Genomic DNA, 13,243 nt, shown 5'->3' with positions numbered 1-13,243 from the left:
AGATTTGACTTACATTGGCAGTTCCTTGGGTTCAGTCCCAGAGAAACTTCTACCGGGTTCAGACTGCATCACCAGTAAGGACTGGATCACCGTTATCTAGAGAGGTGGGCTCACTTCTTCAACTGACTGGTGCAATAAAATAAACGAGTCTGAAATGACATTTCGCAGTTTTCATGGGCGATTGTTGCTAAGTGTGACACAATGATGCAAAAGATAATTTCTACAATAATGTGAAAGTTTCCTGAAATGTATCACAAGTGGTTCGTCTCAACATAAGTCCAAGAACCTTCATTATAATAAGACATCTGAGCACACAAACTAAAACAAGAAACATAAAAAAAAAAAAAAAATTGCATCGTGATCTACCTGAGGTACAGTGAGTATTTATGAACACAGTAAGTTCATCTCGTTCTTACTATTAAAGTCTTTAAAGGTAGTTGTTTTTATAATGCACAAGTATTTATTCTAATTTTAGTCTAAGCAATGCATCAGCACTAACAACACACAATTCTGAGGCTTATGTTACAACTCTCGTGGAGCTTCTTGGAACAGAATTCCCGGTGACATCGTACGCTTAAGCCAATAGCAGTGCGACTCCCCAGAAGGGCCAACCCAATTGTTTCTAAATCAATGGGTGAGTGGTTTGTAAGCATATTTACATCTATGTTGTCATGGTTTACATGTATGTTGTCATGGTTTCAGTTCCTAATTACATATAATTTTACAGATAATATGCTGTGAAATACTTTATCTAATGAAGAATGAATATTGTAGATAATGTTGTTCCACAAAGTATCTAAAAAATGTTAGCAGCTGAGAAAATAAAAATTATTTCCATTGACAGTGCACATGTAAGATGATTACTGGAAATCTTCAACACGACGAAAACAGTTCATGCAAACATTTGAATGTAATAGGTGTATTGTCATCCATTTTGGATTGATTTTTACAGTTAGAGTTTCCTGAGGTTGTGAATATTTATTTCAGTTATATAAGAATTGAAGATGAAGTTCTGGCTGATTGTGTACTGAACTGCTGGGAAGCAGTTACAGAGGAACAAGCAGAAGATTCAGAATGTGGAGGAGTCTTTGATGTAATTACTATTTCTAGTTTGAAACACTACTACAGTAATTGAGTAACGCAGTGTCAAACGGACCACACATGCAACAGGTGAGAACAGTATTCGCCTGTGGTTGAAGAAACATTTCTTGAAAGCCTTGAAACTGGTTTTGATAATGAAATGGTTGTAAATGTTGATTTATATGCATGATGTAAAGTTGGGTGTGAACTCCAGTCCTTTAATGTCTCCCTCCTGAGGGTATATGTTTACTAACTATTGTGCACAATTTGTATTACAACTTCATTGGTATGATTACTTACCACCCCATAAAATATGATGGACTTGGAAATGCATAATAAATTAAGCGTATTATTGAGTACCATTCCCAAAGAGTACATACCCTCATGAATTTCATTTTTATGCTGGATAAAATGTTTTGCTACTTAAGGGGTTAATATATATTGCCATCACTAACTCTGTTATGTACTTATTGGTCACAGATCAAACAATATATTGAAAATGAGTAATGGCTAGTATATCACCTAGGATTTGTGAACACTATCACTGGAGGTTCTCTCATGAGGTGTGTTCGAACAACACCACTGTGGGAACAGAGGTGATGAGCCGTGACTTACCCTGTCAGAGGAGATGTTCCAACAGCACAACATGAAATGAATTGATCAATAAGACTGAATTCAGTGAAGGTGTGGTGACATGAAATGATATCAGTGACACTGAACATAAAAAAGAAAAGGCAGCCACCCACCTTCAGTAGACCGATGTGTGGAGAGCAGAGCCACATAGCAGTAAACAGTGTTCACACTGGTTTTGGAATGCTTACTCTTTTTCTATTACAAGTACATGCATTCATACACATAGCCACACAGACACCCAAACACATGTCTGTGTAGTTGAGTATGTGAATGTGTGTACTTTTTCTAGAGAAAGAGCAAGAGTGCGGAAGCTAGAGGGAGTGCTGTTTGTTGTTGTGTGTCTCAGTGCTCCACCGTAAGTACGCTAATATGGGAGTGGTTCTCTTTGCTTTATATTGCATATTGCTTCTTCCAGGAATATCAATTATTGTTAACAGTGGGGCTGTTTAGATGTACTGAACCTGCAGTGTAATGAATGTGTTATGATAGATGAAAATCTATGTCAGATAGAGACTTCAGTCCAGACTTCCTGCATTTCATGAGCTGTCACCTTCTGTATTAGGTTATCTGAGCACACCTCCAAGTTTGAATTAAACTTTCATTGTCACTGATGTTTCACTTATACATGGGTGTGTGCTCAACTAGGCTAATAATCGAGAAAAATGCTTATGAAATGCCGGAATGTGGGGTCAGGTCCCAGTCTGGCAAAAAATTTCAGTTTTCACAACATACTCATACTGCAAGTTCAGCATATTCTGAATGGTTTGTACTGATATCATTTCATAACACATCTCTAGTAATTTCACTCTCATCAATCCATTTAATTAATTTGAATGCATTTAAAAAATATATTTTTAAGTTTGATTATAAAGGTGGATATCATTAAAATAAACTAAAATTAAAAAGAGCAACACAGCTCTAATCTTAATTATTAACGAGGTTTTTAAGAAAGGTTGCTAAGGGCAATACGTTGTAATCACTTATGTCACTTGTATTAATTTTTCCATCATGATGACAAGTATTCACATATTTCTCTGTCAATTATAAAGACTACAAGACACTACAAAAATTATGATAGTCTAATAAAATGGCACATAGCTTTTGCATATGATACTAACTCTGAATGACCAGTCCCACGAGTTGCAAGGTCCATTCTTTGTATTTCTTTAGCAGCTTCTTGTGATTCTGTCAGTGGATCTGTGAGTGGAGCAGTCATATCTAAAACAGGTGACCAAACATATATTATCACAAACATTCAATAGAAACATTAAACAACTGATGCACGACAATATTCATTCTTATCACAAAGAACATGATTTGTCACAATAGCAATCAAGATCACCAGAACCGGAATGTTTAGTCACATTTTTAAAAATTGTAGCGTGCTATCTCGGAAGTTCGTAACAAAAACTACTTCAAGATTAAACCAAGATAACTTCTAATGACCAAGCAGCAGCAAAAATAAATATCAGTTCCTGACAGAGTATAGAAATTGTGCCTAACTGGCATATCTAATTTTATGTGATCTAATAGTTATTGTTACTTTTTAATCAAACTCTTCATGTATTTAGTTTCCATGTACATAAACCAAAATTTGATGATATAATTTTAAATTGGTACTCTCATGAAGAGAACCATATTAGTAACAAAAGTTGAGACTTCTAGCAATTATTTAGTGATCCCTTTCATTATCCAGTACATGTCATGTCATGTCAAGGAAACAAATGGCTGACATGGGAAAGTTAGCACCTTGGAGCCATTTTTTGAACTCCTAGATGAAGGGATATAACAGAAGAGAACCATTTTGCATAGTTTATCTACCACCAACACCCCCACCCCCCACTGCTAGCACACTTTAACACAGTATCAAATAATCTGAAATACAAAACAGAAAAGAATGTAAATGGAAAAAAGGCCAAGTGGGGCTATATAACCTGAACAACAGAGGACAGGATGAAGTGGAGGACCAGTGAAAGGAGTTACCTGTGTTATGCCGCCACTACTCCTAAACCCTTACAGAAGAAGTGGGCACAGCAAACAGCTGGTGTCTGTTGCAGCTACAAACATCACTAATAAAGGGGTTCCAATAATAGCTTAATGGCCAAGTGGTTAAGATCAGGGGCCATGAATTGCATGTGTATATGGGTGTATTCCAGCCAAAGGCTGCATTTCCTATGTTTTCTCGGGAAATTAACTACATCTGCATGACAACAACTAAATAAGAGGAATTCTCTACTTTATAATCAGGGTGGTGTGAGCTCTCATTTCAGCAACCTTTATGCCACTAGACTGTTGGAACCATACATAAAGGACTAAAGGACATAGTACTTTATATTCAGGGAAAATCTGTTCAATTATATCAAACAGATGAATTTTCACACACTACCTGAACTTTTAAAACATTTCTATCCTCTTTGAGCTCTCTCTCCTAGATAGTTTTAAGTATTAGGAGACACAGATACAGCTACAATCTTCTGCCATTGCCTAGCGAAACCAGAAGTGTAAGTCAAGTGCAGCATCAATATGCAGTACAATTAATATTGTATTTCTTACAGATATGGACTGATACAGTATCAATTTTACAGGTACTCAAGGCCACCAGAGGTTAGTAAGTGCAGGTGTATGCTGCAACAGGTACATGGACATTGCTCTAAGATGTCTGTAATGTACACTCCTTAAATATTTTGACATAGGTATCCCACTAATACCTCTGCAAATTGCATGAAAATGAGATGTAGGCAGTTAAGAAAATTAAGAGCTCTATGCAGAAAATATGAAACTAGGGCTTCTGTGTTGAGGAAAAATACAGCTATGTGAGTGAAGTAGGTTTTATGAAAATATGAATATGACATTATTGCTGGTGGTTTATGATAATGTCAAAGAATGCCAATTGATATTAGTTTCTTCAGCAACATTGCACATGCAGATTAATATTTCAATCTTCGTTTTAGTAATAACTGCCCCTCCCTCACACACACACACACACACACACACACACACACACACACACACACACACAGTCTGTGGCAGCTGAAGCCACATGCAGCCACTGGGTGTGGCTTCAGCTGCCACAGACTGTGGTCATGTGCGTGTGAGTTGCACTTTGTGTGTGTGTGTGTGTATGTGTGAAATGAACTTTAAGTGTAGTATACTCGAAATCAATCATCAGAACAAAATCCTACATCACAATTTCTTCCCTTGAATTTCCAGCAGTTCTGTTACAGGACATATCCTGAAATCTGTAAGTGCACCTTCCTTTGTCCTTCAATGGCTTGATAAAGGATAAATGTATTGTTCACTGAGTATTTAGCGGGCTTCCGAGTGCGCCAATTTACACAATTTTTCTTTGCATGAGAACAGTTTGTAGTCTTGATTTCTTATGGTTAACTAATTTCCCAACAAAGATCTCAGCATCGGCACAGATATACCTATAATCAACTGATAACACAGTGTTGCCTGTCACCAACAGCTGACAGAAGAATACTGTTGTATCTGCAGCACTGCAACTGGAAATTATGTTATCAGGTTACCACTGCTGGAGACACTTGAAGGCTTACACTTACTTAATCAAATTTCCTTCAACCTTCCCCCACCCCCTTCTTCTGTTTCTCTCTCTTCTCATAACCAAAAAACACAATGGATCACACAAAAACTAACAAAGAACTGACAAAATGAACCGGGAGTATGAAAGACAAAACATACAGCTGCTGTAAACCACAATAAAGTATTTCTTCCTTTGCTCCATACAAAAGTGGGAATTAAAGTGCCCCAAGACCACCATTATGTAACATTGAGAATAATGTAAAATTTACCTTCTTTATTTTTTATATGAACACCATCTTTGACAAATGGATGATACAGCAACTGCGGCCATGTTAGTCTCTTGTTTGGATCTTTTTCTAATAGCCCCTAAGGGGGAAAAAAAACAACATTATAACTTAATTATTACCAAAACTATTTATAAAATTTATGCCAAGGGTCATATTTAATTAATGAGGCAGTGCTAACATATTTTGTGGAATTTTAGATTTTTAATAGCCAGGAATGTTACTAACAAAAAGCCTGTCACATAGTAACCACCTTGCCAAGAAAACTATATGGGCACTGTTACTCCGCAATGCAAAGCATGTGTTTTATGTTAAGCAGATAGACTGTGGAGAATTTTGGGTGAAAGTGAATTAAAACAATAAATTACTTGTATTGTATTTCACTACAGAAGATTTTTCATTTCAGCTTCATATATAATTAATAGACAATTACACAACACTATATTTACTGAGTACTATGACAAGATGTGTAGACATCAGAGTTTCAATGGTTTTCCCCCATTTATTCACTGTACAGTGTCATATTGTGTGTAGATGAAATATATGCCCAACCACAGTCTTTAAATACAGGCAAATATATCCACTAAATTACAAAATACACATGGTATTGGATGTAAAAACCATACTTCTGTATATAAAATATTAGTTTTCAACCTGCCATGTGATGAATATCATTTTAGAGATACTGCTGACCTGCTACAGATTTATTTTCATGGGGGGACATAAAGAATTTGGTGTATGAAATAACAATAGTAAATCCAGAAGAGCTGGTTGCTCTTTGGCTTAAACTGCAGTCATTATCCATGAAACAGGTTGTTGAGAGGGAACAACAGCCAATGAGTAACTGAAAGAAGGAAAAGGAATACAACAGAAGATAATAGGGTACCATGAGAAATGAAATAGGGTAGGCAGCAGAGGATCACATATATAAAAAGACGAGGAGTAGTAGAAATCCATGGATAATACACAAGCTATTGAATTTAATTGACAAAAGGAGAAACTGCAAAAATGTGCCAAATGAAGCAGTCAAAAGAAAATACAGACATCTAAAAACTGAGACTGATAGAAAATTCACAATGGCAAAGCAGTAACAGTTAGAAGACAAATACAACATTGTGGAATCATGTATAAAGATACCTTTTGAGAAAAGAGAAGCAGCTGTATGAATATCAAGAACTCAGGTGGCAAACCAGTACCAACCAAGGAAGAGAACAGTGATTGGTGTAAGGACAACATAATGGGTCTAAGGGAAACAACCTGATGAACATTGTTATAGAAAGAGAAAAGGAACTAGGTGAAGATAAATTGGAAGATACAATTCTGCAAGCATATTTTGACAGACAACTGAAAGAAAGAAATGGAGAAGGTCCCAGGAGTAGACGACAATCCCTCAGAATTATTAAGATCCATGGGTCAGCCAGTCATAACAAAATTCTTCTATCTGATGTACAATAAATATATATGAGACAGCTGCAATACTCTTAGGCATCAGGACTAATGTAATAGTACCAGTTCCAAAGAAGGCAGTCCATGGTTGCAAAATATTGATATCAATTATTTGCAGAGGAATGGAATTGCAAAATGTCGATATCAATTATTTACAAAAGAATGGAAAAACTGGTAGAACACTACCTCTGTGAAGGTCAGTTTGAGATCCAGAGAAATGTAGGCTGTAAGGTAGCATTGACCCAGCAACTTCTCGCAAAAGGCATGCTGAGGAAAGGCACACCTATGTTTATAGCATTTATATATTTAGTGAAAGCTTTTAATAGCACCAAGTGGGCTAAAGTCTTTGAAATTTTGAAGGTGGGGAGGATGAAATACAGGGAATGAAAGTTCTTTTTATAATTTGTACGAAAACCAGACTGCAGTTATAACAGTCACAGGACATGAAAGAGAAGCCATAGTTGAAAGAGGAGTGAGACAGAATTGTGGTCTCTCCCTGATTTTATTCCATATTACACATTGAATGAGCTGTGAAGGATAACAATGAGAAATTTGGAAAGGGAGCTGATGTTCATGAAGCGGAAATAAAAACTTTTATGTTCGCTAATGACATTGTAATTCTGTTAAGAGGTGGCAAAGGACTTGGATGAGCAGCTGAATGGAATGGATAGTATCTTGGGGAAAAAAAAGGAAGGAAGTAATATGAACATCAACAGAAGTATAACAAGACTGTACTTGAATTAAATAAGTGTGCTGAGGGAATTAAATTAGAAGATGAGACACTAAAAATAAATAGCAGTTGAATTTTGCTACTTGAGCAGCAATATGAATGATGAAGATAAAAAATGCAGAGTGGCAATTACAAGAAAAGTATGTCTCAAAAACAGGAATTTGTTAATATTAAATATCAATGTAATTTTTAGGAAGTATTTCCTACAGATATTTGTCTGGAGTTGTCTAGAATTGAAATGTGGGCAATACGTAGTTCAGAAAAGAAAATAACAAAAACTTACGCAATGTGATGCCATCAAAGAATGTTGGATATTATATGGGCAGATCAAATAACAAAATTGTTGTTTATTTTTATTAATGATGTACCTTTTAAGTCATGTCTACTACTATCACTTAAATTTTTCCGTTCTGTTTAATGAAAAATTTAAAACATTAATGGAATCTGGTAGACAAGTTTATTAAAAACCATAATTTTTTTCCACATTTAAAAATACAATGTACAGACCTTGATATGAAAAGGTTGGCACCAGAAATTTGTGACAGGCTACATCAAGCCAATCAGCAGACTAATGACACCTCCCACAAAAAGATAACATAACACAGAAAAGGAAACCATGGAATCCAGATGGTACAGTTGAACAATGCACGTCATTGTTATTGCTGCATCATATGGGCCACAGCTGCTGTGACCTGACCAGAGTACAGGATGTAGTGGAGAATAGGCACTGTCTAGTTGTAGTAACTTATGTGCAATATTCATTGTTCTGTTTGTTCTGTTGGAACTCTATTGAAGGACCTCATACTAAATAGGCTTTCTATAAGGACACTTGTTTGGATAGTACTAGCATTGTTAACATGTTAATATCATAATGTGATGCCATTTACATTCTCTTCTGGCATCACTACAACAAGTGTTGTATACATCTATGCAAAAACTGTAGTGCATCTAGTAAACAACAGATATAAGTACTGGTCATTGTACAGCCATTTGAGAGTGTCAAATAAACATCTGCAAACCTGAACATGTATTGAGCCACAGTCAAATGAGACATTTCACTGACAATTATTTGCTATTCTCTCTATGTGATGGCACAATTGCGGCATCAGGCATGTGTATTATTCTGCCCAAAGTAATATGTGCATCTATACTAAAAGATCTTAGGAGCGGGCGTATTGTGGAGGCAGGCACTGTCACATGTGTTGACAACTGAGACAAAGCTCTATGGTTTGTCAATGGTACATCTGTCAATCTTATGCCCATTTTACACTGCATAGTCTAGTGACGATTTTCTTTACATTCGCGAAGGCAGATCATTCACCACCCCCACCCGAATCCACTATTCTCTGCTGCTCTACAACACTTTATGTACAAGCAAATGTTGCCTTCAGCCATTTATGAATTTACAATCTGTTCCCCAACGCACCTTTCCTTCTCATTTCATCCAGTAAGTCTCCCCTGACATGTAGTTCTGGATGATTTTCCCAAACTCTCTCCACTTCCTGAACCTGGTCAGCCCTTTTTCTTCATTCGTCTTCCTTCCTCTTCAACCCTTCTGCCAGAAGATGGAGCCACTGGCTCAAAAAGCTTGAAAATTTCCGTTACCTTTATGTGTGTGTGTTCTCTTTCCACTGCTTGGCAAGTAGATTTTCTTGTCTATAAAATTGCATTATATTTTCCAGGCTCCCTTCATAGTGTTATAATTTTCATAAACTTCAGCAATAGTTAGATGTAGCACGTAATGTGAAATTACAGGACAAAAATGTATTTCAGCAGAGTGGAAAAATAGCCAAATAAGAACAGTTCTTAAAATAGAATTTTTAGGAATTGCTTCCATTTTGTAGACTTTCATTGTAGGCTCTCTCAGAACAATGTTGAAATTTTTTCATGTTACTTATTAATAAAGAACCCATTTCAGTCATTCTAAATTAATGACTGAGACTTACACATTCAACCTTCAGATGTCGAATTTTAGAATTAAAACCTTGAATATAAAAGAAACAGTTAAATAGATTTTAACAATTTGATTCCATCATTCATAATTTAGTTATGACTGTGGTAAATTTATTTGAAGTTGTGTATGAACTTCGTAACTGACGTTTAGAAATACTGTTGTGTATTTCCAGTTTTCTGTAACACTATAAAAACCACAAACGAGATAATCTACACATATTTCAAATACCTGCAGGAAACTTTGACAGTCAGGAGTCACAAAGTCTGGCCAACAAACAGCTTCATATCGAATAAGACGAATCAAGTGTAATATGGATGTTGTACAAAAGGGTGGGGCACCAGCAACCAGCTCATACACAATGCATCCCAATGACCTTGAAAAAATAAAAACAATGAAAAAATCAAGCATTTTTTCAGAGTACTGAGATGTATAGCCATCAGTCAAAATACAAAAATTATTATGTTTTATTGAAGTAAAGCCCCAACACAATTTACAATATGCCCTTGCTTAAAAGTTTCCAAAGCCTTAAATGTGTGTAGAACACTGACAAAAAAGTGGGTGAAATTTTGCGTTTTATGTTGGTTAAATGTGTATATAGAAATAATAAGCTGAAATTTATTTAAATATCTGCTTACTCCTGAATGATTTGAAACATCAAAATTGAGTTGAAACTGCCTAAAATGTAATGACAAATGAGCAATATAACCATGTTACACGCTTGATACACCAGCTGGTGTACACAGCCAGTGTATAATAACAAATGTGTAAATTTTCACAACCAGACAGAATGACCAGTATGAATCCAAACTTCGATGACACACTGAACAGTGTACAACCAATAAGTAACTAAGATTGTTCAGAAATTACTCACACACGGACACAGCAGGATCACCTCTCATGTGTCTAGGGATGTCAGTGTTAAGCCATGCTTTCTAATTAATGGAAAATCTCATATAAAGATGTGAAACAATTACTAACAAAGAGATAGAGGGGCTGGCCAGTACTTACCTCAGCTCAGTACAGCCAATAGAAACACAAAAAACAACCGAAAATTTAAGTTCCTAGCTTTCGGAATAAATGTTCCTTCATCAGGGAGGAGAGAGGGGAAAGAAAGGGAAGAAGGGAAAGTGGATTTAGTTACTCACAACCCAGGTTATGAAGCAACAGGGAAAGGAAAACAGGGAGGGTAGCAAGGATGGAGGCATGGTTGTCAGAGGGAAGCCAAAGATCTTGTGGTTCAGTTGTTGCAGTACAGGTTGGTATTGTGTGGCCCTGGGAAAGGATGTGGTCCAGTCGTTCCAGTCCAGGTTGGGGTAGGGTTCACTCATTTGTAGCTGGTCCTTGGGGTGGTGGGAGGAGTGCAGATGTGGGAAATGGCACAGACACCTGTTTCTGGGCTAGGTCTGGGAACAATGCCTGCCCCGAAAGGCCTCGATGAGACACTCAGCATACTGGGCAATGGAGTTTTTGTCATTGCAGATAAGCCATCCCCTAGTGGCCAGGTTTTATGGGAGGGATTTTTTTGTGTGAAAGGGATGGCAGTTGTCGAAATGCAGGCACTATTGGTGGGTTTTAATGTAGAAGAGGTGCAGATGGAGCCATGAGAGAGGAGGAGGTCAATATCTAGGAAGGTGGTATGCTGGGTTGAGAAGGACTATGTGAAGTGGATGGGAGGGAAGGTGCTGAGATTGTGAAGGGATGAAAATATGGTGCCTTGGCCATGAGTCCAGATCATGAAGATATCATCAATAAACCTGAACCAGACTAGGGGTTTGGCACTTTGGGAGACTAGGAAGGTCTCTAGATGGCTCATAAATGACCGGCATAAGAGGGTGTCCATGGCTGTACCGCAGATTCATTTTTATACCTTCCCTTCAAAGGAGACGTATTTCTGAATTAGGATATAGTTAGTAACATGTATGAGGAATGAGGTAGTGGGTCTGGGGTCTGAAGAAAGTCGGGAAAAGTAGTGCCCAACAGCAGTATAACCGAGGGCATGAGGGATGTTGGTGTGCAGGGAGCTGGTATCAACAGTGACGAGTAGGGATCCAGGAGACAAAGGGGCCGGGGTGGTAGACAGTTGGTGAAGGAAGTGATTGGTATCTTTAATGTGGGAGGCTGAATTATGGGCAATTGGTTGGAGGTGATATTCAATGAGGGATGGAATTCTTTCAGTGGGTGCACAATAAACTGCTACAATGAGGCATCCAGGTTTGTTGGCTTTGTGGAGCTTGTAGAAGTTGGGTGTGTAGAGTGTCATATTGGTGAGGGCGGAAATGGATTCAGCGGACAGGTGCTGGGAAGGGCCTAAGGCTTTAAGCAGGGATTGCAGACTGTGGTGGACTTCTGGCATGGGATCACTCTTGCAGAGTTTCTAGGTGGAGGAAATCAAATAACTGGTATAGACATTGTGTCAGGTAGTCACTGCAATTCTTAATTACAGGTGGTGGAACCTTTCTCTGCAGGTAGGATGGGTAGGTCAGGATTTATTTTGAGGTTGTGTATGGCTATTCTTTCTTCTGCTGAAAGGTTGATGTTCTGAAGAAGGGACGCAGGGAAGGATGATGAGGTCAAATACGAGGTAAGGAATTCCCAGAAGGTGACCAGAGTGAGGTTAGGTGGGAGTGGGAGGATCACAACTGGATAGTGGTATGAACAAAGAGTGGTACAGAATGTTGAAATTTGGTTGGAGGGATTGGTGGCAAAGAAGTTTTTTCATTGCAGTGATTGGGAGAAGGAGGGCAGGTATTTGACAAGCCCAGCATGGTTAAATTTGGGTGGAGGGCTAGTTATTAATTTCTCACACAAACGGTTACTTTTTTTTTACTAGAATAGCATCACTGTTGTTAAATTTAATTCCATGGCTTGAGGAAAATAAAATGATTTGCTGCTTTTAATCAGCTTGGTCAATGCTATTCTAGGAAGGATAAGCATGTGTGACAGGACTGGAGGAGGAAGTGCTGGGTGGGTCGATAGGACAGGTCTTTCACCCGAGCCTTCAACAGCATTACGATTGCTGTGGCAAGGGGTTGGAAGTGAGAGTGGCATGGAGATGGACTAGATTGTTTTGGAGATCGAGTTGGTGACACAGCACCACTTAAGCAGGGGATGGGGGTGAGGGATCTTAAGAAGGATGTCCCTCATTTCACGGAATGATGATAGATAATCAGTTCTCTGGTACAGGTTATTGTTCAGTTGTTCCAGTCTAGGGTGGAACTGGAAGATGAGGGGGGTGCTCTTTTGTGGATGATTCTTGGGGGTGGTGGGTGGATTAGGGAAGTGTGAAGATATGGCACAGGAAATATGTTTGTGGACTAGGTCTCGCATGTAGGACCTGTCTGTGAAAGCCTTCTTGAGATGTTTAGCGTGCTAGGCAAGAGAGTTCTTGTCACTGTAGATATGCTGTCCACAGATGACCAGGCCAGGCTGTATGGGAGGGGCTGCTTGGTGTGGAGGGAATGACAGCTACCAAAATTCATGTACTGTTGGTGGTTAGTGGGTTTAATATGAACAGAGCTGTGGATGGAGCTATCAGTCAGGTGTAGTTGAATGGCCAGGAAGGTGGCACATTGA

At 38.1% G+C, this 13,243-nt stretch overlaps 1 protein-coding gene across 2 annotated transcripts in view; it reads right to left on the bottom strand.

Moving 5' to 3' along the window:
• LOC126358559 (serine/threonine-protein kinase fused) overlaps nt 1-13,243 on the bottom strand; it is a 171,092-nt gene that overhangs the window by 61,667 nt on the left and 96,182 nt on the right. For both annotated transcript variants that reach the window (XM_050007560.1, XM_050007559.1), the window contains exons 5-7: nt 9,899-10,043; nt 5,526-5,622; nt 2,832-2,931 (exon numbers count right to left, since the gene is read on the bottom strand). In XM_050007560.1, coding sequence (XP_049863517.1) covers nt 2,832-2,931; nt 5,526-5,622; nt 9,899-10,043 — 342 coding nt within the window. The remainder of the gene's footprint in view (nt 1-2,831; nt 2,932-5,525; nt 5,623-9,898; nt 10,044-13,243) is intronic.

The sequence above is a fragment of the Schistocerca gregaria genome, chromosome 1 (genome assembly GCF_023897955.1).
Source record: "Schistocerca gregaria isolate iqSchGreg1 chromosome 1, iqSchGreg1.2, whole genome shotgun sequence".
NCBI lineage: Eukaryota > Metazoa > Arthropoda > Insecta > Orthoptera > Acrididae > Schistocerca > Schistocerca gregaria.
The sequence above is the reverse complement of the archived record's forward strand: the minus strand, read 5'-3'. Positions and strand labels throughout refer to the sequence as shown.